The sequence below is a fragment of the Pelodiscus sinensis genome, chromosome 23, assembly GCF_049634645.1.
Source record: "Pelodiscus sinensis isolate JC-2024 chromosome 23, ASM4963464v1, whole genome shotgun sequence".
NCBI lineage: Eukaryota > Metazoa > Chordata > Testudines > Trionychidae > Pelodiscus > Pelodiscus sinensis.
The window spans coordinates 18,016,093-18,043,218 of NC_134733.1; the positions used below are offsets into that span (position 1 = coordinate 18,016,093).

Sequence of the window (27,126 nt, forward strand, 5' to 3'; positions counted from 1 at the left end):
TCGCGCGCCAATTTCCACTAAGGCGTGAGTTGATGGTTAACGTCCTCAGAGCTGAACTGATCAAAACTCTCCAGCATAAAGAGGCTCCTGCTGCCTTCAGCCCCCCCAGGCGCATTTTTCATACTGTTCTTATCGATGGCCTCTGGCATTAAGCATCCTTCATGGAACGTTCCAAGGGGATGAGGCTGGAACTGGAGGCCTTCTTCCGTTCCCCTCCCCCTTTTTATTACATAAAGCTGACAACTGCAGATTTGTCCCTTGCTGACACTCAGCCAGTCAAAGGAAGGAGTGCATGTTCATCCCAGCTTGCTGTGCTTTGCTGGGTCCTCCTCCAGCCCTAACTTTCAGCTCCAGTAACTTGATACTGCTTGGCCGGGGCTAATAGAATCCCTCGCACATTGGAAAGCGGCTTCATGTACAGTCTGCATTTCTTTTTTAAATTGCTTTTTGAAAGGCTGCTGGTGGTTCTGCACACGTTGGACTGCAGAGCTCCTTGCAAATGCTCCAGATTGCAACTGCGAGCCGGAGGATTACAAAGCAAATCCAGAAATTGATTCTTTTTACCCCCTCTCTTCCTCTTTTTTTTTTTTTTTTTTAATTCAAGGCAGACATGGCTAAAATGGAAGGACTTTCTGCAGAGAGCATCAAAGACTTTCTCTCATCCAGCGAGGAGAAGGGTGGGCGATCTAAATCTATTGTGGGATTTGTTTGCATTTTCCCTCTGGTGGCTTTGTTGGTTACTCTGAAAGATCCAGTTGGAGCTGCAGCTCAGAAATTTCAGGTAGGGACAGGATCAAATTCTCAGATGCTTGGAATAGAATACAGAATATAGAAAAAGTATGTGGGGGGGATGAACTTGTCAACTTGTGGGGTGACATAAATCAGCTAAAAACTCCCCTATGGGTGGCTTGTCCACTCCAGCAGCTGTGGGTAGTGACTCCCTTCTTCTTCTTCTTCTTTTTTTTTTTTTTTTTTTTTTTTTGCAAAAGGATCTGAAAGGGAAATGAAAACCCCAAAGATTTCTGATGCTGATCAAAGATTTCTAGGGCCATGCCAAGTATTTTCTTTGCTATATCCAACCTGTAAATAACCCTTTAAAACACTTGGAGTTTCTCTCCCACAATCTGGCACGTGGCAAAACTCTTCAATGTGGGAGAGAACACAAGCAGCTGGCGACCCTCAGCTCTGACAGCCCCGTGTGATGTGGCTTTCTGCATTTCCTGGCCTTGTAGCCCCACTGCTCTTTCATGGGAACGCGGCGCTACTGACTGACAGAAGCGCTAGAGCCAGAACCTGTTAGTTGCTGTTGTGGCAGATTCATCTTATACAGTGCTGGAGGCAGGGTCTTCGGAAGCAAACTGGGATTCCTGGGGAACTAAGGCAAAGAAAGGGGCACCCAGAAGCCAATTTAAATGTTGCTGCTTATGTCACATCATGAAATGCCTCTCTTAACTCACACCTCCTCTGCCGTGTGTATGTATTGCCAGCTGACGGCAGTGTCCTATGCTGCTGCATATGCTCAGTACTTTGCCACTGTGAAACTGGTTCTAAGCTCTATAGCTCCACTAAAGTGTCAATCATGGAAATGGGACTCTCTGAACAGGCCAGAGAGAACTAGGAAAGAACTAACGTCTGTGCAACTTGAGAAAGTGAATGAGTTTAGACAAGTGTGGGCAAGTGGACTGTGCCGTAATGGTAAAGGGTGGGTAGTATATTGGCGGATACACGTTCTGGATGCTATCTCTGTATGTCTTGGACCTCATTATAATGAGTAGAACTGGCCCTGATCCAAATGCATAGGTCTGTCTACCCTCAACACCGGTGGGTATGTGAAGGCTTCTCTCAGGTGGAAACGGGCCCCATCTTTACAATGGGCTGACCTGCAGCCTAAATCAGGTTTTACGTTACCTGCGCTAGGCCTGATTCTCCCTAGGGGGACATTTACACTGCAATGCTATTTCAGGATACAAGAGTATCCCAAAATAGCTATCCCGTGTCTTAACAGCAAGCCCGTTATTTTGGGCTGGCTATTCTGACGTCCCTGTAAATCTCATTCTGCGAGGAGTCAGGAGCATTTTGGAATAGCGCTGTATTTTGAAATCTGGCACTGTGTAGACAGCACCAAATGACGAAATAAGCTATTTCGAAATAGCATCAAAAAAAGATACACAAAGGCTACGTCTACACTGCAGGGCTACGTCTAGACTGGCATGATTTTCAGGAAATGCTTTTAACAGAAAAAGTTTTCCGTTAAAAGCATTTTCGGAAAAGCACATCGAGATTGGCACAGACGCTTTTCCGCACTTTTTGCGGAAAAGGGTCTGTGGTCAATCTAGACGTGCTTTTGCGCAAAAAAGCCCCAATTGTCATTTTCGCCAGGACTTTTGCCTGAACGGGAGCAGCATAGTATTTCCACAAGAAGCACTGATTTCTTACAGTAGGAAGTCAGTGCTTTTGCGGAAATTCAAGCGACCAGTGTAGACAGCTGGCAAGTTTTTCCAGAAAAGTGGCTGATTTTCTGGAAAAACTGGCCAGTCTAGACACAGCCCAGGCGTTTTGCACAAGAACACACATTCTTGCACCAAAAACGTGCGGAGCGTCTACATTGCACGCACGTTCCTGTGCAAGTAAAGTTGGAAGAGAGGGCTCCTTGCGCAAGAAGGCAGTGTGGACGGGCAACAGGCTAAAATGGCCATCAGAGCTTTCTTGCGCAAGAGAGCGTCCACACTGCCATGGACGCTCTTGCGCAAAAGCAAATGGCAGTGTGGATCTGCTCTCGCGCAAGACCTTTTGTGCGAGACATCTTGTGCAAAACCGTTCTTGTGCAAGAAGCCTGCAACTTAGACGTAGCCAAATAGCAGAGCTCAAATTGCATAGCTTATTTCAAGTTATGGTGCAGTGTAGACACACCCTTCCTACTGTCACCAGGCCAGGGCTGGGGAGGAGAAGAGGGCTTTAAGCCACCTATTAAACTTTTATCCTGGGTCAATGTCTGGCCTCTGGCATTAAGTCAGTGCAGCTTCAGGGCTGCTGTATTGTACACCGTGTTTCCCACGTATCCTGAGAAACCGACAACAGCAGTGTGACCTCTGACTACACACACGCAGCTTGCTCTGATGCCCCGGGACTGGGACAGCAGCGGGGTAGAGTCCCTGTACTAGCTCTGTGCCTATGGGGCAGCCCACTGTGCAGGGTATTCGCAGGGAGCTGTTTGCACCCAGTTTTAGGGCCTGCTTATGCTGCCAGAGTGGCTTAAAAGGGCCGGAGTGTAACCCGAAAGTGGCACCATGAAAGCCAATGAGATTGTGCCTGCCTTAAGAAAAGCAGCTAAGGTGAAACACAAGCACACAGGGCTTGCTTAATGCATTGCCGTCTGTAACCTGCATGGGAATCCTTGAAGAACAAAGCACCGGATTAGTTATTATCCCGGCTGTGGTGTCCTGCGCCCAGCACTGACCAGTCCTTGGCCACCTCAGCCCCTTGAAGTTCTTGCATTCAAAGAAGTCTGGGGTTTACACATGCTCCCCAAAGAACGGGAGTCAACATCACGAAACAGGGCCTGACGCATAGCTGAGCTGGCACAAGGCCTGTCTCCCAGAGAAGACAAGTGGGACTGCCAGGTTAAGGTTCAACCTACATTTGGGAAAAGGGGGAGAAACCAGATCACCAGCCAGGGCCACCAGCAAGATGGACACAGAAGAGTTGCTGCTTCCCAGCAAGGATGGGGTCTCTCCTGGGCTTTTGACAAGCCACGTTAGCTAACGGGAGGCAGCGCTGTCTGGTAATTAGAGCATGGGCCAGCAGTCAGCATGCTTGGGTTCTGTCTTGCAGCTGCCACTTGTTGTGTGACCTTGGGTCTGTTTCATTCCTCTGGGCCTCGGCACCTTCATGTGTGCAGTGAACATAACTCTTTGCCTTCCATGCAGGGGGCCTGTGAGGCTTAATCAAGCCACATCTGAGAGTTATTAGGCATATTGATAATATGTTGTATCAGTCTGACATCCTACAAATACGGCATTTTCCCAATATGTGTCCTTCACCCAAACAACGAAGGCAGTTAGCATGCTGACTGGCATAGGCTCGGGTGCAGGCTTTGAAGAGGGGGGGATGCCTCACCCCAGGCTAAGTCTCTACGGGTATGTCTAGACAGCAGCGCTGTTTCAGGATATGTCCAGTATCCCAAAATAACTTTTTCTGTGTCTTAACAGCACGCCCATTATTTCGAAATGCATCGAAATAATGGGCTTGCTATTCCAATATCCCAGTAAACCTCATTCCATGAGGATTAAGGGACTTGTCGGAATAGCGTTCTATTTCAAAATGTGGCGCTGTGTAGACAGTCTATTTTGAAATTTGGCACTATCTTGAAATAAACTCAAAGTAAGTTATGCAATTTGCGTTGCTCAAATTGCGTAGCTTATTTCGAGATAGAGCCACTGTGTAGATGCACCCTAACAGTATGTCTACACTACAAGGCTACGTCTAGATTGGCATGATTTTCCAGAAATGCTTTTAATGGAAAAGTTTTCCATTTTTGGAAAAGAGCATCTAGATTGGCACTTTTTGCGGAAAAGCGTCCGTGGCCAATCTAGACGCGCTTTTCTGCAAAAAAGCCCCGATCACCATTTTCGCGATCGGGGCTTTTTTTGCGGAAAACAAATCTGAGCTGTCTACACTGGCCCTTTTGCGCAAAAGTTTTGCGCAAAAGGACTTTTGCCTGAACGGGAGCCGCATAGTATTTCCACAAGAAGCACTGATTTCTTACAGTAGGAAGTCAGTGCTTTTGCAGAAATTCAAGCGGCCAGTGTAGACAGCTGGCAAGTTTTTCCGGAAAAGCGGCTGATTTTCCGGAAAAGCTGGCCAGTCTAGACACAGCCCAACAGTATTTCAAAATAAGTTATTTCCGAATAATAATTCCCGAAATACCTATTTCAAAATAGCACGTCAACACTACAGGGCAGCTTTGAAATTAGTCCCAGGCAGGCTCCTCTAATGTGGATGCAGTACCTCGATTTAGAGCCGCAGGAAGTACCGGGGAGTAATGACTTTGAATGGCTCTGGGGAGTGATGTGTCCATTCTCCCGCTATTTCGAGATAGGCGTTATTCCTCGTGAAATGAAGGTTTCTTATTCCAGATGGAGCCTGTTATTCTGAAATAATTTCAAAATAACGGGCTTGCTGTGTGGACGCTCACCTTGTTTCAAAATGACGCTGTAGTGTAGACCGTGCCCTTAACAAATGCTAAACTGAACTACTTACAGGTACTTAAACTAACGGAGATAACTAGCTACAGCACAACAGAGAGGGAAGACTAAGCTAAGGCTGGAGCAAGCTCTTCCTAGCACCCTCACTGGGGACAATAAAGAACCTGAGAAAGGAGGGGTCCGGGAGCACCCTACACAGTGTGGCATACATGTGCCACTCCAGGGGGCGCTAGGACCCCTGGCCTGTATGGCCACTGCCTGGGGAAAATCTACTAGCACTGGTACATGGGGCAAGCACACATACCTATGCTGAATGGACATGAGCAAGCACGCCAAGAAGAAACAAGCAGTCTATGAACCCTAAAGCTAGGAGGCTGAGGTGGTAGAAGATTGCTCTGTCACCCCCCTCATTTTCCCCCCCTCCACCACCAGAATGAAAAGAGCCAGGCCTCTTGCCTAAGCCAATGAAGTCGGGGACGGCAGCAAAGTAAAGGGCTTGCTTGTCTTGTTTTTCGAGGGTCTTCAATGCATCCGCTGCTCCAATTTACTTTTGGGGAGTTTCAGGTTCACAGCCCAACTTCATAAAGGGCTCCCGGCAGAAACGTGAGCCTGCCTGACTCATTCATCCATAAGCTTCTGGGGGTAGCCAAGTTAGTGTAGAAAGAGCTACCAAACCATTTGCTGTTTTTTAAGTTTATCCTGTACAGACTAACAAAACACATAGATGGGATCATGAGCTTTCATGGACATAGCCCACTTCTTCAGATGAAGAAACACCCGGTAAAAACTCAGGTCATCTGAAGAAGTGGGCTGTGCCCACAAGAGCTTGTGATCCCATCTATGTGTTTTGTTAGTTTATGAAGTGCTACCAAACCATTTGTCGTCATTCATCCATGTTACAGCTCACGTTAGGATGACACCAGAGACAGCTGGCAAAATAAAACAAAGTGAGAACTTTCCAGGAACTGCTGCAATCCCTGTGGCCGCAGATTCAGGCTACTTCTGGGCCACCTGACACAAGTTGGGGCTGTACGGAGGCAGCTCTGTAACTTACACCACTGATGGGAGGTCGCCTAGAGAGCAGAGTTCCACTGCTCTGGATTCTGCTCTTCCTGCCTGGCCCCGTCCCAAGAACGCTTCTCTGCACACCGAGGCTGGGGATACAGGTTGGACCCTCTTGGTCCGGCACCCTCCGAACCTGACTGGTGCTAGATGAGGGATTTTGCAGGAGTAGGGGAGGTCATTTCTGGCCCCTCTCCAATGTCAGCCCCACCCCCTGCCTCACACTGGCCTTCCCGGCTTCCCCTCTCCCCTACCTGAGCCGAAAACCGGGCTTCCTGGCTCCTGGAGCCCAGCTTAGCTGTACATTGGCTCTGCCCTCCCACCACTACCCAACTGGGCCACGTGCCGGGCTCCTACTCACCCCTTGCATCATGCTAGGCTCCCCTTCCGCATCGAACCGGGCTCCTGACTCCCCCACAGCATGCTGGGACGCTGATTCTGAACCATCCATGGTCCAGCCAAACCAGAAAGTCACGATTTATAGAGGTTCAACCTGTATTTGAAGATGTCACAATTCCCAGGGGAGTTTCCAGGTTGAGAGGAAATTCTCCACTGACCTACTTCACAGAGGCCTTAGCAGAGTAGAAAATCCAGCCAATAGATGTCAGCGACAGAAACGGCCTGCGAGCACCCATCTAGTTCCTCATCATCAGGAGAGAACTCCTCTCTTGGCCATTCCTGGTGCTTCGCCTTCTTGTGGTGCAACCGCTGCAGAGTCGTAACTAGCTAATTTGGTGCCTGAGGCGAGACCATCCTCAGCGGGGGCGGGGGCGCTGACGTGGCGCAAGGCATGAGCAAAGACAGAGTAGTAGCTGTCTTTTCCGTGCCCTGCCCCCCCCAGCTATGCGCCCGAGGCAAGTGCCTCACTCACCTCGCCCTTGTTACGGCCCTGAACCTCTGGGGCATTCTGGGTAGTCTGCCAATGTACATCTTGCTGTGTGCTTCCTATGCTAATGTGGCGGGGGTTCTAGCACAGGAATCAGGTCCAGACGCAGGAATTTCGGGGAGGAGGGGATGTGCGAGTTGTGGGAAGGAGGCTGGTAGCGCACTGCCTCTGCCTTTCCCAGCCTGGCCGGAATTGGCCCCATGGTGGACCATGAAGGACCATATGGGGAGGGGAGTGTTTGCACCCTTCGCACACACCCCCGCGTATGGGCCTGGGAATGGACACTCTAAAACGTATTTCCAGGTACAGGCAAGGGAAGCGCCGGGAGGGGCGGGGGAGAAAAATGTTGGGTTTTCACCAGATCTCCTCATGGAGTGCAGTGTAGAAAGCCTGCAGCATCCATTGCTGCTTTGGGAGGGACAGGCAGGGGCCCACCAGTTGGTACCAACATATGCAAGTGCCCTCACATGGGCTCAAGCGCCTCTGACCACCTGTTTGTCTTTTAAGGAAGACACCATCTCGCCCAGCCTCCAGTGGGTGGGTGCCCCGGCTCTCCAAGGCCTCGCGCTCCCACACTTCCCCCGTGCCCGGAGAAAACGCTACACGCTCACACCGGGCCAGCTGAAATGGGACCACTTCAACCTGACGTACAGGTATGAAAGTGTGCGGACGCCACGGGTGCCCGGTCTGCAGCGTCTCTTTGGGCCTGCCTGCCTTTGACACTTGTGTTTTCCTGCTGTGGAGGTGCGTGCTAACTGATCTGCTAAGGAGCAGTGGACAGCCGGGAACAATTCATCACCCAGACACACATTGGCATAGGCTCTATTCAGACAACTCCTGCTAGGTCCCTCCCACAGGTTGCACAGATCATTGGAGCCCTACAAATCCACTTTGTATCCACAGGTATCCACGCCCAGAGATGAGGTAGCCGTGGGCAGATATGGAGCTACACAGGGCTCTACAGAGCAGGACTCATGATATAAGGAACTCATGCATGGTGTGACATTCATGGTATGATGCTTGCTAAAGCAGGGGTGGGTAAAAGGGCCTCTGTGGGCTGGACCTGGCCCACAAAGGCCCTGCCGCTCCCCCTGCCTCCAGGCCAATCAGGGGCTGGGGGAAGTGCGCGAAGTCTCCTCCCGCCCTGCCCCCACCCTGAAAGGAGTGCACCGTGCTTAGAAGTGCTACACGCTCCTGGCAGGGCGGGAGGAAACCTCACGCGCTCCCTCCGCCCCCAAACCCTGATTGGCCTGGGGGAAGAGGGTGAGCATGCGAAGTCTCCTCCCACTCTACGAGGGGTGTGGCACTTCTAAGCACCATGCACTTCTTGCAGGGTGGGAGGACACTTCACGCACTCCCTCCACCTCCACTCTAAGCACATGCTCCTTTGCAGGGCGAGGGCTGGGAGTGAGAGACTTCACATGTTCCCTTCCTCAGGCTCTGATTGACCTGGGGACGGCAGGGGGGAGTGTGCGAAATCTCCCCCCTTCACCAGGGGCACAGGGACCTAGAGGGAACCGCCCGCTGTTCAGAACAGCTGGTGGTTCTCGGGGGGGGGGGGCGGGGGACAAAGACTTTGCGCACTCCCCCAAGCCCAGACCAATCAGGGTCTGTGGAAGCACAGAAGTGTCCTGTCCCCACCCCTTCTGCCTGAGGCCCCATCCTTTCCGTGTCAGCCCCGGGGCCACTTAGAAAATTTCTGAAGTGGCTCCTGGTTAAAAATTATTGCCCACCCCTGTGCTAAAGCCTGCAGAAACCTACAGGTTGCCATTGGGTAGGGTGCTGCTCTGGGTTGACACCCCTACACTTCCCTTTGACCACAGGACCGAGTCAACCTTCCAACCCTCTCTGGGAAAGACATTTGGTGTCAGTTCATGCTGGGTGGGCTCAGTGCTGGCTGAATTGCTCCCCAGGAAGGTGACAGTCCGATTGTCATTGACTGCAGTGGGAGCAGAGTTAGACCCACGTGAGTGCTACAGATACCCCACTGTGCTCGTGGCAGAGGTGGAACTTTATCTTTCAGATTAGACCCTAAAAAACCCAATGGCTGCTAGGAAGGTAGCATGTCCCGGCTCATCCCACCAGAATGGAGATGTGCCACACGGCCTAAGGCCGAATTTCCTGCCCACACACGGGGCTGTCCAGAACGCTGCCTGCCCACTGCCTGCCCCACACCGCTCTTACTTCAAAGTAAGAATAAGAGCCTCCGGAAAAGGGCACTTTTTCCGGAGGATCGGGGCCAGTCTAGACGCTCTTTTCCGGCTTTTTTAAAAGCCGGAAAAAAGCGGCGGACATTTTTATTTAAATGCCGCGGGGGATATTTAAATCCCCCGCGGATTTCCCTACGACGACTCGTGAAATTTACATGCCCCTTCCGGAAAAGGGGCCAGTGTAGACGTAGCCCATATTTGTGGGACCAAAAGCTTAAGAGACTCAATTCACCACTAGCATAAGCTGCCGCAAGACCTTGGACTTGGTGACATTGCCCCAGGAAAAATGGCCCAGTGTGTGCGCAGCACAGTTGCATCGAGACTCTACCAAGACAGCACGCCCCAAACTTGAGCCAAAGCAACGCTCTCGGGAATGACCCAAGCCTAAGTCTATTGGTCAGCCCCTCTGCTGGCCCAGCTCCAAAGTCAGGCAAACTTACACCACTTGTGGAGCTAGTCCTTTCTTGTTCCTTTCTGGCCTCCCCACAGTAACTGTGACGTGTTCAGGCCTTACGCAAAACGCCACGAAGGCACCAAGGGAGGAATGGCTTCTGGCCAGCCAACGCTGTGCCCATCAGAAAGGCAGGCCAGGCATGACAGACAATGGCATCCATGTCCCGAGAGGTGCTTTGCTTCTTTGGGATACTGGGGAGCAGTAAAGAGACGTCCTGGATGGCCGGTCCTGTTGAACGTTTGTGCATTAGCTGTTTAGATACAACCAGTGTGGCCTGGGAATCCCTCCAGAGTCAGCTGAGGCCTGGCAGGTGCGACCTCGCTGCTCTGGTGCATCTCCAGCAGGAGGCCAGGGGTCCGGATGTGGTTTGCACCTCAGCCTTGGCAGGAGGCCTTAGGTCTTGCTAAAGAAAGGCCCCTTGTTAACATCCTTGCTGAGAGGGGAGGGCGCCCTTCTGAGAACTCCTGAGGTGTGAAAACATTAGTCAGAGTAATATGTGGTGACAACCACCCCTTTATAACACCCCCCCTCAACCTGGTCTGGCCTTTAAAGTGCAGCGAGCCCACTCTGAAGTGATCTTACAAGGCAGCAGCTGCTGCTCAGCAGACCCGGATCTAATCAGACTGGGTTTGGAGACCTGAAAGTGGCCTCCGGCAGCAGGGAATGCCTGTCGCTGCCCCCGCCCTGCACTGGGAGGAGGGTTGTTTCGGGGCAGGGAGGATCTTGCTCCCTTTCCAGCTGGGAGGCTTCCCAGCCCAGCACTGAACTGGATGGGGGAGTCTCATCTAAACCAACAAACAAGCCAGGGAGGAGGATCCAGTGATGTTTGCATTTAGTTTGCTGTAGGCAACGGACAGGAGGGGGGTTCTAGCCGCCTGTGGCAGGGGCTCCCACCTTGCCCCTTTCACCTTGGCAAGGGCCCGGGAACAGGAGGTCCGGAGGCCCTTAGAAAGGGACTGGGTGAGCATTGCAGTGAGCAGCAGGCCCAGACTGGCAGTGCTACTGTCTGGTCCCCGGGGTAGCACTTCCATCCCAGTGTCTCCCCGTGACTTGTCAGGTGTCCCCCTCCTCCTGCACCCACTGCACCATCCCGACCAGCACTAGGTCAAAGCCCCAGAGGGACAATGTGCCCAGCAGCCATTGCGGGGGGGAGGGACCTTTCCCCCACAGTCTGGCTCGTGGGGTGCTAGATTGTCATTGGCCAGAGGACCAGTCCTTCCAAATGGACAGCAGAGGTCAGTGCTGGGCAGCCGCCAACCCAACCAAATCACGTGGGGTGCTGCAGAACAGCACAAACCCTCCCTCCCGGCCGGAGGAGAGCAGTGAAAGCTGGAGCTGGTGGTACCGTGGGCAAGAATTAAGAGCCAATAACTCATTGTCCACCAAGCATCATGGTACCTCCTCCGCAGTGGACAGGGCTGGGCAAGATGCGGCCCAGGGGTCGGATCTGGCCCAAACACTTGGATCTGGCCCCTGGACTGTATCTGGCCGCTTTCTATTTACATCCTGATGCCACTGAATTTCCAGGCGGTGACTCAGGCAGCAGGATCCTATTTAAATGGCTCCCGGTCATGGCACTTCCCCAGCAGCGGCTGGAGCCGCGAACCCTTCACTGTGTTTTTAATTCAAAGCCTCAGGCAACCCAGGAAAGAGGCTAGTCCCCAGCCCCAGCCCTTTTGCCCCAGGCCCCACCCATTCCGGGGCCAGCCCTGTGATCATGTACCAAAATGTATTAAGTGGCCCCCCCATGCGAAAGTTATTGCCTACCCCAGGCTAAAGAGTCAATCACCCTAATTAAACTACCCGCTGTTCTGCAACTAGGCCTCGCTCTGAGCCCATAAAGTCAACAGAGACGCTCACCGATTGCAATGGGCTTTGGACTAGACCTCTAGTCTAGTTCAGTGAAACATTGAAGATGGGAACCTCCCCTGGTGAGTAGTACTGGGACCTTCAGCTGATGAATGGGGACGTCTAGGGTCTATTTGACGCCAGTCTGTGTCCCTGCAGAATTGTGTCCTTCCCAAGAAACCTCATCAATGAGAGCGACACGCGGAAGGGACTGGCGGTGGCTTTCAGAATGTGGAGCAACATTTCACCCTTCAACTTCAAGGAGGTGCCACGCAGCTCGACGAGTGACCTGATAATTGGTAGGTCGGCACAACCCTGGGGTCCTGCACTGAAGAGAGAGTGGGCTCTGGCCCAAGGCCACGTCCTGTCTCCAAAAGGGGGTCTGTGTTCCTTTGGTGGCAGAGTTACTGAGAGGTCTGGGTTGAAAGAACCCCGGGTAATAGAAGAACTTTCGGGGTAAGACCCAGGGGTCCTGCCACTGGAATACCCCTCCCCATAGCACAACCTGGACCATGCCCTCTGGCTGGTCCTGGTGATGCAGCCTCAGACCTGGGGTGCACCTGCCTTCTCTCTGGGAGGGATCTACTTCAGTGTGTTCAGCAAAGGAAGGGGCCACAGTTGCCTGTGACCCAGGGAGCTCAGACAGTGAAACCTCCCCGGGATTATGCCCACTTCACAGATGAGGAAACTGAGGTGCAGAAAAGGGAAGTGACTCACCCAAAGTCACAGAGGGAGCCTGTGGCAGAGCCCGGGACAGGGCACAGCTCTCCTGGGTCCTAGTCTGGTGCACTGACTGGTAGCCATGCTGCCTCCTGGTATTTTTTTTGTAGAGATGTCCCAGTGGCCTTCCATGGGCCCCAGGAGGGACAACACCTCAGCAATACTCTGTTCGCCCTGCTTCCTCTTCCTCGTGCAGAGCACGGGCCTACCTGTACATTTACATCACACTCCTCCCCATGGTTCCTGGGCTGCTCTTATAGGTACAAGCGCAGTAACTGAAGAGGAAGTTCAATGCAGATTCTCCTTCTTGTGCTAGCAGTGTTGCCTAGTGGCTAGAACACTGGAGTGGGACTCAGGAGACACATGCTCTATTCCCAGCTCACCATTGGCCTGCTGATGCCCTGGGACAAGTCACTTCACTTCTCTGTGCCGCTGGTCTGTGAAAGGGGGCTAATGGTGCCTCCTTTGCAGTGCCTTGAGATCGCCCGATAAACATACTCGACAAGAGCGAGCTGCCATTCTTCTCTCCCCCACACCCTGCCAGCTCTCCAAATGCTCCATGCTGTTCTTGGAATCCTATTAGAATCACAGAACACTAGAATTGGAAGGGACCTCGAGAGGTGATCGAGTCCAGTCCCCTGCCCTCACGGCAGGATGAAGCATCATCTAGCATAGTTATTCCTCGTCTCTGGTTCCTTTTTCACCATCCACTGTACCATTCCTTGCAAAATCAGACCTCTGCTCCAGGACTCAGCTGCGCATGGGTTTGTTTGTTTCTTTGTTTCTTCCTTTACCATTTCCCTTTGTTCCACCTAAGCTGCTAGGCAGCTTCACTGGGTGTCTTTCTAAAGTGCTCAGTCCTGGGCAAACACAATAAAAAGTTTAATCCTGGGTCATCTGGTTAGTTTCACATTCTAGATGTAAATTCCTCTCAGGATTTATGGCCCTTGGGAGACATGATGATTCCTTCCTGGGCAGACTGCGGTGTCGTTGGGATTTCCAGCGAAGTTTCCATTGTTTCACAATATGTTTTTCACTCTGCTATTGTGTGACACCACCTGAAAGCCTATGATCCATTGCTCTAGGGGCCTTGCCTAACAGAGAGCAAAATGCTACCACAGAGGCGTTCCACAAAGCAGCCTGAGAAATAGGACTGACACACATGTAACTACAGCGCAAACCTGAGAGCCAAGTTCTACACCATGGCCTGGAACAAGCCACTTAACCTCTCCATGTCTCCGTTAAATCCAGATTTAAAATGGGAACACTTATTTGACTCCACGGGCATTTGTGAAAAGCTTTGGATGGACATTCATTGCAGGCAAATGGTTATAACTAAATACACCTTTCTAAGGCCATGTCTTCACTAAATGAAAGATCCACGACGAAGTGATCCATCTTCCGGAGTTTGATTTAGCCAGTCTAGTTAAGACTCACTAAATTGAACTCAGAGGGCATCCCCATTGGCAACAGGTACTCCTGCTTCTGCAAGGAGTAAGAGAAGCTGATGGGAGTGTTTGCTCCGTTGACCCACCGCTGTAGGGACGGTGGGGAAACTGGTGATAGGTTAGCTCTGAACAAGACCCAAAAATTCAAAGGCATTTACAGCAGCAAATAAAGACCAGAATAATCCAAGCTGCATTGGATGACTGAGTTCACACTGGGCCACGCAGGGAAGCAGAAAGTAGCGTTGACCAGACCGGGTAGGGATCTGATGCACTGGGATAGGGGAAGTGGTTTCATGTGATGGGAGGTGGACATTAGGGATGTAAAATCCCATTTAATCAGATAACTCTTCACTGGTTAACCAATTAAGTGGCATCCTGTGGACAGGGGGCTGCTGCCTCCCAACCCCGCTAGGGATGTTAGATATCAGGTAATTGAATATTCGAGTAACCGCATGAGTTCTTATTGGTTACTGGACTATTCTGTCGTCCCTGGGGGCAGGGCTGGCAGTCAGTGCATTCCTTGTCCTGTTCCTGAAGAGCCCCTGACACCCCACGCTGCTGCCTCTCTATCAGAGAGACAGCAGTGTGGGGTGTCAGGTTAGAGCTGGTTTAAAAAACAGCTCCCCATACAGACTGGTTCCCGCTTGCTGCCTCTGTATTAGAGGCAGCAGCATGGGGCAGCAGCAGCCCCTGTCTGCAGGGGGGCTGAGTTCCCTGCAGATAGTGGCTGATCCACGGCAACAGTCCCTGTCCACGAGGGGGTCTAAACTTCCCGCGGAGAGAGGGATCAGCCTCTGTCCGCAGGGAGCTCCAATCCCCCGTGGACAGGAGCTGCTGCCACAAAGTAGCCTCCGTCCATGGCGAGCCTGGGCCCACCACAGACAGAAGCTGCTCTGTCGTAGCCTTCCCTGCCCTCACTATGCTTTTAAGACAGCTCCCCCTGAGCACCGGCTCCTGCCTGCACCCCCCCCCACTGCCTCTGTAGGACACAGCAAGGGGGAGGCAGGCAAGTCCGCGGAGCCAGCTCCCTCATCCTTCCTGCCTCTGATACAGAGGCAGCAAGACGAGAGGAATGTGTGTAGCCGACAGGATAAACTGATAAGCCAAGGCTTATCAGTTAATCGTGTAGCTGGCCACACACTGATGCTCCAAATCCTCGCAGGGCTGCCAGCCTGCCCTGGTGGGACTTGAGCAGCCCCCTGCCTGCAGCTGGCCACGGGCTACTTCCAGGTGTTGCTTAACCGGTTACTGTAACCGTTCATATCCATAGAGGGCACGTTGAGCTGTGGTTGCTGGTGTCCATGCAGTGCTTAGGCTCAGCATTTGATTGATTGGGTCACTGCCTCCTTACTGCCCTGATTTAAAAAGCAGGCATTTCCACTTGGTGGCAAAACAGGAGCTCCTGAGCTTAACTTGTGTCCTTTGAAACCCGCCCTAAATCCAGTGTCACCCCAACACCTTAGAGCTGGACCGGATTTATATTATTCAACGCTTATTCCTACCTGTCTCTTTATGGTTGTTTTCCCTTCTGTGCAACTGTAGGATGGAAAACGTACATGTTTTAGAATATGGCCCTGAGATTCTCTCCCGTTTGTTGAGTCCATGCATGTGTGAAGGATCCTGACTAGCCTTATTGTATGTATTCTCTTTCACAGGCTTCTATTCCATAAACCACACGGATTGCCTGGAGTCACTCATCCACCATTGTTTTGATGGGACGACAGGGGAGCTTGCCCACGCTTTCTTCCCCAAAACTGGGGAAATCCATTTTGATGACCATGAATACTGGATATTGGGAAACACCCGGTTCAGCTGGAAAAAGGGTATGTGACTGGTCTTGGAGAGGGTCTGCTTCTCAAGAGATTGATTGCATTTTTTCATCGTGATGTTGCTTACTCTTGGAATCCTGAAAGGTTCACAAGACACAGATGCCCATGATATGTGGCTGTTAGGGATGGACCCAGGTTGAAATGTTTGGTTTCAGACTGAAACTTCCCCAGAGGTTTGAGGCAGTCCCTAGTAGTTAGGAAGGCACTGTATCAGTGTCATAACCAAGTCTGCAGGAGCCAGCATTTTCTAGAGACACTACCTTGGATGGATGTGCATGCTGTTGACATAAGTTGTTTCACCTCCATCAGTTCAAACCTTCAGAAGATGTTTCCAACCATGATTCATTTTCCTTGGTGCACATGTGAAACAGAGTGATGAACCGGCAGCTAGATAGATTGCCATTGTCCCTGCAGGAGAGGCTTTGCTGGAATAGAATTGATCACTTTGTTTATCAGGGGTTTACTACAGTAGGGGCCAATATCTACCCACCTTTCTTATGCCAAGACTCCAGGAACTTGAGTAGAACTCCTTGTGTAAGGTGAGCAAGATTTGGCCTTAGGCCTTTATTTAGGTGCAGAGTTTCTCCCCGTCTAACCAGTACTGGGAGAGACAAAAGGAAAGTTTGGTATGATTTTTGTGGCTGTTGGTTTGCTGGCTGAACTCCAGCCATGGCCTGTTTTGGTGGCAGTTCCAGCTCTGAGTAATTCAGTGGGCTCCAATCACATTATAAACAATTGGGGCTGGCGTCAGCCCAAGCAGCTGCGCTAGCTCTGGGGAAGGCCACGTTATGTTACTTTGATTTCTTGGCCCGGCTGTTCACATTTTTGTGGTCCTCTGTAACCAGCTTTCCTGCGTGCATGCTCATTTTCAAGCTTGTGGGCACCTAAAGATATCTTGGTTACTTTTTTTTAAAAACAATATCTAAAGTAACATTAAACTACAAGCAGATGGTCCCTGACCAATCAGCAAACTCAATTCATTTTAAAAGGCAATTGTTATATCTTTGATACACAGCTTTTTTTGTTTTTACCAAAAAAGAAGGTTTAAAAAAAACAAAAACAAAGAAGCAGGGTAGGAGAAACTTTAGAAATGCATCCAATGTTTCTATCTTTTTATGATTCTAGCAAATGGTCTTTTTTCCTTTTTCGTGTGGGTAAGAACACATGCGCTATATATATGATACATATGAAACGTGTATAATGTTGCATATATTATGTATAAAACACAGATGTGTATATGCCAAGACTTTTTAAAGAGACCAATGATTCTGGGTTTTCAATGAGACATTCTTAAAGGGACTTGACTTTTCAGAGAGCAATCTTCTAGTCTTCTTAAAGCAGGCTCATTACAGCATTTCAAATGAGGCCCCCCAAATCTCTAGTTGCTTTAAAAAGTATTGACATTTTATTCACACACACACACACACACAATTACATGAGCAAACAGCTTACATGTAAGTGAAGGACTGCGAACATCAAGGCTCAAAGGGAATTACTTATGGCTTGTCTGTATGGGGACACTTGGGGAAGTCAAAGTATGTCTGCACTCGAGAGGCAACATTGACACAGTCCCATAGAGTAAACATAGCCTACACTGACAGAACGAATTATACTGGAGGGAAAAATTAGACTGTCGGGGAAAATCTGCTGAATTACTAGGCTAGAATAATTTCCCAAGGGAAGTGGTGGGAGCACTTGCGACATGTTATGGTTGAACTGGATAAAACACTAGAAAGAGTTCTGCAGTGATGGCAGAAGTGATGACATTCACAGCTATGCACAGCACCAGCACAGACCTAGACACCATCTAATTCGCCTGCAGTAGACGCACACCAGAGTGCTTATCCCGTGAAATGGGAGGTTCAGAATGGACCACTTTTGAGGTTGGAATCACAGACTCTAGGGATCAACGTTTCAGGTTTCAATTTAATGGGCCTAGCAAGGACCCGCTAAAACAAATGCTGAGTGCGCCCAGTACTGCAGGAGGTCATAAGGAGTAAGGGAAATTGCAGTTTCTCCCATCGACCTCCCGCAGTGGGGCCACCACAGAAATTAAATCTAAGGTACTTGACTCCAGTGCCACTATTCTCATCACTGGAGTTCATAGAATCACAGAACACTAAAACTGGAAGGGACCTCGAGAGGTCATCAAGGCCAGTCCTCCGCCTTCACGGCAGGACCAAGGACCATCTACATCAGGCCTGATAGATGTCTATCCAACCTGCTCTTAAATATCTCCAGTGATGGAGATTCCACAACCTCCGTAGGCAATTTATTCCAGTGTTTAACCACCCTGACAGGAAGTTTTTCCTAATGTCCAACCTAAACCTCCCTTGCTGCAATTTAAGCCCATTGCTTCTTGTCCTGTCCTCAGAGGCCAAGGAGAACAATTTTTCTCCCTCTCCTTGTCACACCCTTTTAGATATTTGAAAACTGCCATCAAGTCACCTCTCAGTCTTCTCTTTTCTAAACGCGCTCTGTGCTCACCCCGCTCACCCCGTCTCTGGGAGTAGGCAGGCCCAGCTGTTCCCCCCAGCCACCAGGGAGGGCAGGGCCAGGGCCATATCAGCCCTGGCCTCTCACCCCTCCCCCCCCAGCCTCTGGGGAGGAAAGCATGGGCCTCTGGGGCCCCCCGTACCTCTCCCCTGCAGCCAGTCTGGGCCCCTCAGCCTCCACTCCACCGGCCAGCAGAGAAGGGCCAGGGCAGCACAGGCCATGTTCTCTCGGTCCCCTCTGGCCAGCGCAGAAGGGCTGGAACGGCACAGGCCACATTCTGAGCTAATTGGGTTAGCAGCAGGGAGGAGGGAGACAGAAGGCCGGAAGGCTGAGGGACTGCAGGACGCAGTGTGACATGATATCACTCTGTCATCCCCACAGGAAAAATGTTTTTTTTTAATATATAGAAGAGACAAGCCCAGTTCTTTCAGTCTTTCCTCATAGCTCATGTTCTCTTTAATCATTCTTTGTTGCTCTTCTCTGGACCTTCAATTTCTCCATTGAAATGGACCTTCAATTTCTCCATTCTCTTGAAATGCGGTGCCCAGAACTGGACACAATACTTGAAATGAGGCCTCATCTGAGCAGAGTAGAGCGGAAGAATGACTTCTCGTGTCTTGTTCACAAATCCTGTTAATACATCCTAGAATCATGTTTGCTTTTTTTGCAACAGTGTCACTCTGGTGACTCATATTTAGCTTGTGGTCCACGCTGACCCCAAGATACCTTAGAGTTAAAGTTGAATTCCCTCCCCTCCCCTTCCCAGTGTTGACCTGGCCTCAATAAAGCAGCACCATGAGATTCTTCTACCTCCCTCCCAATATCAGCTGTGTCCTGGAGAAGGGGGAGAGGGAATTTCAGGCTCTACAGTCAGTCTTGGGCTCTCAGCTGAGGCTGCCTGCTGTGGGGGAGGAAAAGGGTCGGGAGGGTCAGTTGTAGGTAATATTTTTGAGGACTTGTCCAGTGACTTACAGCTAATCTGAACTGTTGCCTTCAACAAGCATCTGCATCCTACTGCGAAAGTCATCCAGTCCTTCCGCTTACAATAGAGTAGGATCTATGTGCAGTCGGACTGTGGTCTTGAATAGATACTGTAGGAAGTCTCAGAGGGGTAACTGTATTAGTCTGTGACTTTAAAAATGACAAGTAGTCCTTTGGCACCATAGAGACTAAAATTTATAGGCTCATGAGCTTTTGTGGGTAAAACCCTAGGCTTAGGTGGGAATTAAATTAGGCATAGGATCTGGTGCTGGCCCTTTGTACAGGGCTGATTTTCACCCCAATCTTTTCCCCTGCCACTGCAGAATTATCTCAATTGTTTTTTGACATCTTCAAGACAAGGATTCTTTTTATTTTGTCTTTTTATTTTAACCTGTTGCAGTCTCAAGAGCATACAGACAACAGGATTGGGAAGCTAGCTGGGAGAGGGAATTTCAATAGTCATCTAAAATTTGTAAGAACCCTTTTCCCCCCTCAAAGCACAACAGAAATGTAATCAAAATAAAACCTGGGCACATGAACCCTGAAATGCAGTTGAAGTACGTTCTGTGGCAGCGTGACGGTGATAATAAAAATCAGATGGCCAATTTCATGGGTGTCTGCTATTCAGCAGACCATATACTTACCAACTGGTAACTTGATTTTCTGACTTTTTTGTTTTTCTGCAAGCAGCTGCTGGTACAATGTTAACCGTGTTTGGCTTTACAAGCATTCGAGTGGGTGAGGGTTTTTGTTTAAGAAGGTGACAGAATCCCGAGACATCAACACCAACCATAAGGCTCCCTAAAAGCTATTTACAGGAAATAAGGGGTCACTGTCCATTTTTCAGCTGTCTTCAGACTGATGGGTACCAAGTGGAGAACAGGTTACAGCTATTAGGGATATGTGGGGAACTGAAGAACTAATGTTCCTAGTCAGCCCACCACCAACGCTATGTCTACACTGGCAGGTTGTCGCGCCAGAAGCATGCAAATGAGGCTAAGCGTGGAATATCGCCGAGCCTTATTTGCATACCTAATGAGCCACCATTTTTGCGGAAGAGGCTCTTGCGCTAGAAGGAGCTGTCTACACAACCCGCCAGTGTAGACATAGCCCAAGGGGGGGAGGGGGCAAAGGGGCAATTACCCAGGGCCTGGAGTTCCCAGCCACCACTGCTGCTATTGCAGCAGCAGCCAGAGCCCTGGGCCCTTTAAAATGTTGCTGGAGCGCTGCGGTGCATGTATTGGGCAGCACCGAGGGCTGGCTGCCCCAGCCCCACCCCTACTGGCTGAGGTCCCATCCCTTTCAGGGGTGTTAAGTACCCCTCCCCCCACTTTGCCCAGGAGCCCAGCAAGCTTGTGGCCTCACTATTCCTAGCTGTGGACAAGAGCTGTGTGTGTCACAATTCAAGTAAAATCTTCATTCCAAAGTCTCTGTTGTGGGGTACATACACCCCATCCCGAGAGGGGGCAATCACAGGGCCGGGCCCTGCTTGCATTGCTGTGTCAGTCTGTCACCTCAAGGCAGGGTGGCCCAATGGCCAGAGTCTGTCAAGCCGCCCTTCTTTGCAGGGGAACACGTCGTCCTTTCCAGCATCCAGCCCAGACTGAGCTTTGGGGCTCCCTTTTATATTATCCCAGCACTTGGAGCAAGCCCACTATAGCTGGAGGATGGAACTGCCTCCGCCCACAAGGTATTAACCCCTTCCAGCCCAGTATGGAGTATGCACAACCCATCACAGATTCACAGAGCGCAGAGAAGGGTTCTTTGCCTAAGGCCCACGACAGGGGGTCAGAAGATCAGAATTTTATTTTTGGTGTCTCTGTGACAAACTCCCAGGAGCTAATGTCCCACACTCACTGGTTTGACAGCTCTGTAATGCCACTGATTTCAGTGGCGATGCTTCTGATTTGCAATGGCTTGAAGGAGAGATCCAGACCGACTGTAATTGCCTGTCTGCAAAATAGTGATGATAATAGTGATGGTGCTGCCAGGCTGACTTCGCTAAGGGCTATAAAGCACTGGGTGAGTCTCAAATAGATAATTCTCCAGAAGGGCTGAAGTAGCTGGGTGCACACATGCAAGGTAACGTTACAATAGACAGGAATGAGAGAGTCTCTCATCCACCATCCAAAGGTGACTTGAGCCACTCCCCTCCCAAAGTAAACAAGCACTCTCAGAGATTCCCACTTACAGAATTAAGCAACTATGCAAGATGTTGTCTTTTTCCAAGAGCTGCTCTAGTTCAACCACAAACTGACTCCATGCAGAAATTGTTGGAGATTCTCTAACCTGGTTCGTGAAAGAGATACGGGTTGGTGATTTTTAACAGAAGGGTGATTATAACCTCTATCCCTGCTGCTCACAGTCTCCAAGTTACTGTCAAAGAGTTGCAGTTCAATTCTATATTTTAAGGGCACACTAAGGACAGAACAAGAACATCACCTGCCCAGTAGGGGTTATATCACCTGTGTATGAGGGACAATCAAAGCAGTGTGCTTTCTATATGGCTAACAGTTTCACATGCTAGTTAGAGCATGCTGCTGTGGAAATAACAAGGGAGAACATTGGCAGGGACACACAGGCCTGGACAGGCTGGGGCTCCACCTTCATTTTAGCCACAAATGTAGCAGCTTCAATGCAAACTCTTACAGGCAAAGCTGCATGAAGCCAGCATAGCAGCTGCCGATCCACTGGAGATGGAATTGGGGCAAATCTCCAGAGCAGATAAAACAATTCTGAACAAAACAATTGCTGAGCGTGGTTATACGTTAAGGTGTGTGAACAGAGCCAAGCTGCGACACTTCTGTTGTTGGTTTTCCTTTTCCAGGTGTTTGGCTTACAGACCTGGTACACGTAGCAGCTCATGAAATCGGACACGCCCTGGGACTCATGCACTCCCAGAACTCCAATGCCCTGATGCACATCAATGCCACTTTAACTGGGAAAAAGACCATCTCCCAAGATGACGTCTGGGGGATTCAAAGACTCTATGGTGAGAAGAAAGGGTCTGTTAAGTTGCCGTTGCTGTTCGTGTAAAGCAGTGATTGTCAAATAACAGGTCACAACCCAGTACTGGGTCGCAGAAAATCAGGCAGTGGGTTTCCTTGCGGCAGGGTGACTGGAGGGCTGCTAAGGTCAGTTTCATGCCTGTCCTGGCACTGCGGACTGTGCCCGCATACTGAAACCCTCTGGCCCACCCTACCCCCAGCTTGCAGTCCAAACCCCTCTTCTCTGGCCCCACCTCAGTGCCCCCATTTCCAGGCAAAGCCTTCACCCCTTCATTCCTGCAGCCTCACGGTAGAGCCTGCTCTCCAGACAAAAGATTTGTTGGGTCATGGCCATCAATACCAGGGATGTTCGATAGCGTGTAATTGAATAGTCATGTAACAGCATGAAATCTTAGCGGTTATACTACTATTCAATAGTCCCAAGGGGTGGGGACCACAGCCAGTATGCTCCCAGCCCCACTCCCAGGGAGCACCCTGCTATCCCATGCTGCTGCCTCTTTCAAACCAGCTCCCCATGCAGATCAGCTGCCTGTCACCCCATGTTACAGAGGCAGCAGTGCAGGGTAGCAGCAGTCCCTGTCCGCAGGGAGCTCGGATGCCCCGTGACCAGGAGCTGCTGCAGCAAACAACTTCTGTCCATGGTGAGCCAGGGCTGCTGAGGACAGACACTGCTTCCTGGCAGCCTTCCCTGCCCTGCACCTCTCATAGAGGGTGCAGCATGGGGGAGGGTGGCAGGCATCACTGTGGAGATGCTGCTGGGGGGGGGGGAAGGCAGGGGGGACAGGCAGGTCCTTGGAGCCAGCATGCACAGGGAGCCTACTTCAAAGCCGGCTCCCCACATTTATTGGCTATCAGAAGCAGTAGCGGCGGGGGGAGGATCCGGTGCTCAGGGGGCACTGGCTCCTGGTTCCCCCACCCCCTTGCTGCCTCTAAAATAGGCAGTAAGGAGGTAGGGGTCCAGGAACTGCATGTAATCATCCAGGCTTATTGGTTAATTGTGTAGTCGACTACACACTGACATCCCTACTCAACACAGGCATGGCGTGCGGGTTGAGAGAAAAAGTTGGAAAACCACTGGTGTAAAAAAATAGAGTAAAGGCCTGATCCTAAGCAGCACTGATTTCCCTTCGCCCTATCGTGGCTTTAATGGGAGTCGGGGGTGCTGTGTGCCTGGCCAGACTGGACTCTGATTTCACAAACAAAGAGGTTTTGGTGGGTAAGTTCTGTAGTTTCCCAGTCAGCAAGTTCACTTCTATGCTACTTAACCTCTTACGCTACTCTCAGAGGCCAGAGAGGGTCTAGGCAAGGCAGAGCAAGGTGAGCTTCCTAAAACATGTAAGCAAATTTACTGCTGTAGCTATTGGGAGGGGATGGAGGAAATGTTTGACTCCCCTCACCTCTGCAAAAAATTGTTCTTATTCTGGGTACAAGATTGACAGGCCTGAAAATGCACAGAACAAGAGAAAGCAGTGCCAATGCAAGGTTCTCCGGTCTGCTCCACCAACGTACCTCAGCCTAGATTTGTGACCATTTCTCGACTCCATGGTTGTTCACATCTTGGCCCCATTAGTCCCACTTTCAACTGGGAGAGGTCAATTATCAGGTCAAGGGCAGCACGTGCATCCATGAGTAAAGTAACAAACACAAACTTACAATGCAACTCCCCAAAATCTTGTTCCTTCAGCTTATGAACCTGGAGAAGTGGCTTGTGCTGGTACGTGCTCATCTGCTAAATTCAGAGCTGTGTGGGAAGGAGACTGGCACATGTGAGGAGGAAGGCACAAAGTGACTGCCAGTCATCACCAAATTAATTTAATAGGCAGCAGGTTTAAAACAAACATAAGGAAGTTTTTCTTCACTCAGCGTAGTCAACCTGTGGAACTCCTTGCCAGAGGATGGTGTGAAGACTACGACTTTAACAGGGTTCAAAAAAGAGCTAGACAGACTCATGGAGGTTAGGTCCATCAATGGCTATTAGCCATGATGGGGAGGAATGGTGTCCCTACCTTCTGTGTGTCTGGAAATGGATGACAGGAGAGGGATCACATGACTATTTACCTGTTGTGTTCCCTTCTTCTGGGGCATCTGGCATTGGCCACTGTCGGCAGACAGGATACTGGGCTAGATGGACCTTTGGTCTGACCCAGTATGACCGCTCTTATGTTCTTATCGCTTGGAAGTCTGGACTATAGCTTATTTACAGCATGGGAAGGCAACATGACCAAAGCAAGACCTCCCCACACACCAAACTGGCACACAGCAGGAGAGCAAGCTTATCTTGGTAACTAGTGTTTTTTTTTCAAGGGTTCCTCAAGCCAGTGCTCACAATTACATTGCTCTGCACAGCCATTTATGCCAGACTGGCACATAGTACGCTGACATTAAGGTCAGAGCTGCAGCTGGTGTCACAGCTCCACGGAAGTCAAAGGGATCAGACTGTCAGCTGGAGCAAATTGTCACAGCTCCACAGCTGGCCTTGCCTACTGCAAGTTACTTCATGTCTGTTAATGAAGAAGTGGGCACTTTTCTATAGTTATGGGGTGTGCTTGTTTTAGGCTATCCTAAACCCTTCAGGTGAGAATGGCAAATCAGACTTACGTGATGTGAGCCAATGTCATTTCATTGCACACTTAATGCACCTTTGATGCTTTCTCCTTTTATTTCAGGCTGCACAGACAGACTATTCCTATGTCCACTGTGGACGCGGAAGGGTTTCTGTGAGACTCGTATGAAGCTGATGAAAAAGCATTGTCCCGCCAGCTGTGATTTCTGCTACGGTATCAGCTCCTCTTGTAGGGTTACGGGTCATAAGAGTTGACAAGAGGGACAAAGTTAAGCTAAGTTATATGTGAATGATAGTGACAAATGACAAGACTCTTTCAGACCAAAGAATTCAGCAATGAATGATGTCCCAACACACTAGCTTTGCCTATTGCATTTCAGCCACATGTTTTACAGAGTATAGAGAAGTCTGCTGACCTGGTCTAACTTTCCTAAAGCCCTGACAGTCTCTGAACATACACTTGTTCCATTTATCTCAGGCTACTTCCCTATCTAATCCTTTTTGGGAAGTTAACTGCTGGGGGCGACATTCAGAGATGAGGTATAGGGCAGCATCGCTTACACAACAATGGGACAGAAAGCGGGAATGTTGTGAGCTAAAGCAGGTTGGTCTAACTTATACTGTGCATCAGCTCTGCCCTTGGCTCTCTGTATCTAACTCATCCCTCTGGAAATCTGGAAGCTACAGAATTAAACAAATTCCAGTCTATGCCCTGGAAAAAGCATGTAATTAATTGCACAGTTAACACACTTTGGCTCTGAAGAATGTAAGTCAAGGAGACCAGCACAAAAGCATTGGTGGTAATACTGAATTGCAGATGAGGTATCATTATGTTAACAGGCACTGCTACTTCAGTGTACATGCTATGATGCAATATGAACACATTTGTTAGCCTGAACCAAAGAAAAAAAGGCACTTGAGTTGTGTAGTTCCATTTGGACTGGAGCTAGATAGTTAAATCTAGTAACAAAGATGTCTGTGTGACCGAAATGCTATTCTAGTTTACATAAGCTGTTTCCCTGCAAAGATGCTTGTATGAATCCAGGATGTGAGATTTTAAACCTTCTTCTTCCTCCCTGCTCCCTTCCCCACACCAGCAAATAGCATGAGACTTGCACTAAACTCACAAGTATTGGCAAGGGCGTGATGATGGACAGAAGCCCACCCATGTCATCTTGTGCCACTGAAATGCCCTGGGAGGTGCTATGTGTGATAGTCATGCCTTTCCAATACTGGCTTCTTTAGGAAGAAGCTGCGAGGAACTACTATACAGAAAAGGACATCGAAAAGGCAGCGTGGTTATTCAGAAATGCTTTGCAATGGGACAGACTGACTTAGTTGGTTTTTTTCCCCTCCCCTCTCCTGGTGGCCAGAATTCCCTTTTCCAACAGTAGCTCCAACTCCTCCTCCACCCAGGACGAAAACCAAGATTGTTCCTGAAGGCAGAAATGTCACTTTTCGCTGTGGACAGAAGATTATTCATAAAAAAGGCAAAGTTTAGTAAGTGCTCCTTCCTCATTCCAATCCTTTGGGGGACCCTGCATTTTACAGACAAAATAATATCAAACATACAGAAATCATGTTCTGAGTGAGTTTTTCTTTGAATAGGAACGGATGTCACTGGAGTAAATCTTCGGACCTTTTTTCCATATAGAAGTGACACTACAAAGTAGCAGTTTACTGACACCTATGGCATTAAGGCTTCTTTTTATAGCCATTAAAATGACAAAATATCACTTATTTGTATTGCAGTAGTGTTTAGGGGCCTTGGGCAAAGAGAAAGAGGCTGCTCTGTGGGAACACAAACAATCCCTCCAACAAAGCTCTTACAATTTAAGTATAAGACATGAGAAAATCAGGAGGAGACAAACAAAACGAGGGAGCACAAAGAACAATGTAAAATTTAGCCCAGTGGGGAATGCTACAGTAGAAAGGAAGGAAAGGACTGAAGGTTTTTTTTTGGGGGGGGGGGGGGGGTGATTATTACTCTATGGTGTGGTCTTGTCTGTGCTAGGACATAAGCCCAATGCAAATTTTTGCCAATACTGACAAGCCCCCTAAATGCACTATGATCCATGCGCTTTGTGTTTTAATTTTCACTATTTTTCTTATGACAGCTGGTATAAAGATAAGGAGCTTCTGGAATACTCGTATCCAGGTTACTTAGCTTTGAACGACGACCACATGAGCATTATTGCCAATGCAATTAACGAAGGAACCTATACCTGCATTGTGAAGAAAAAGCAAAGAATCCTGACTACCTATTCCTGGAGGATTAGGGTTAGGCACTAACAAGGGACTTGAATGACAATTTCAAGTACTGCTAGTTATGTTTCAGACAAAAATCCCATCCTCTTCCGCATTTTATGTTTAACCTCTGGCAGAGCACTCCAATCAGCTGCTACCATTGGTTGGGC

The 27,126-nt window shown here is 49.7% G+C and overlaps 1 protein-coding gene across 1 annotated transcript; it reads left to right on the forward strand.

The window, feature by feature from the left end:
• Positions 1–298: 298 nt before the first annotated feature.
• MMP23B (matrix metallopeptidase 23B) lies at positions 299–27,085 on the forward strand. The gene is made up of 8 exons (XM_006119207.4): positions 299–781; positions 7,660–7,805; positions 11,824–11,963; positions 15,488–15,655; positions 21,966–22,130; positions 24,813–24,923; positions 26,083–26,209; positions 26,827–27,085. The coding sequence occupies exons 1-8, from the start codon at positions 611–613 to the stop codon at positions 26,999–27,001; spliced, it is 1,203 nt and encodes a 400-aa protein (XP_006119269.1). The 5' UTR covers positions 299–610; the 3' UTR covers positions 27,002–27,085.
• The last annotated feature ends 41 nt before the right edge of the window (positions 27,086–27,126 follow it).

Bases quoted from the DNA above. Each gene is read 5' to 3' on its own strand.
- MMP23B (XM_006119207.4), top strand. From the start codon at position 611: ATGGCTAAAATGGAAGGACTTTCTGCAGAGAGCATCAAAGACTTTCTC. The intron at 11,964-15,487 runs GTAGGTCGGCAC...TCTCTTTCACAG, and splicing joins GACGAGTGACCTGATAATTG to GCTTCTATTCCATAAACCAC. The intron at 15,656-21,965 runs GTATGTGACTGG...TTCCTTTTCCAG, and splicing joins CCGGTTCAGCTGGAAAAAGG to GTGTTTGGCTTACAGACCTG.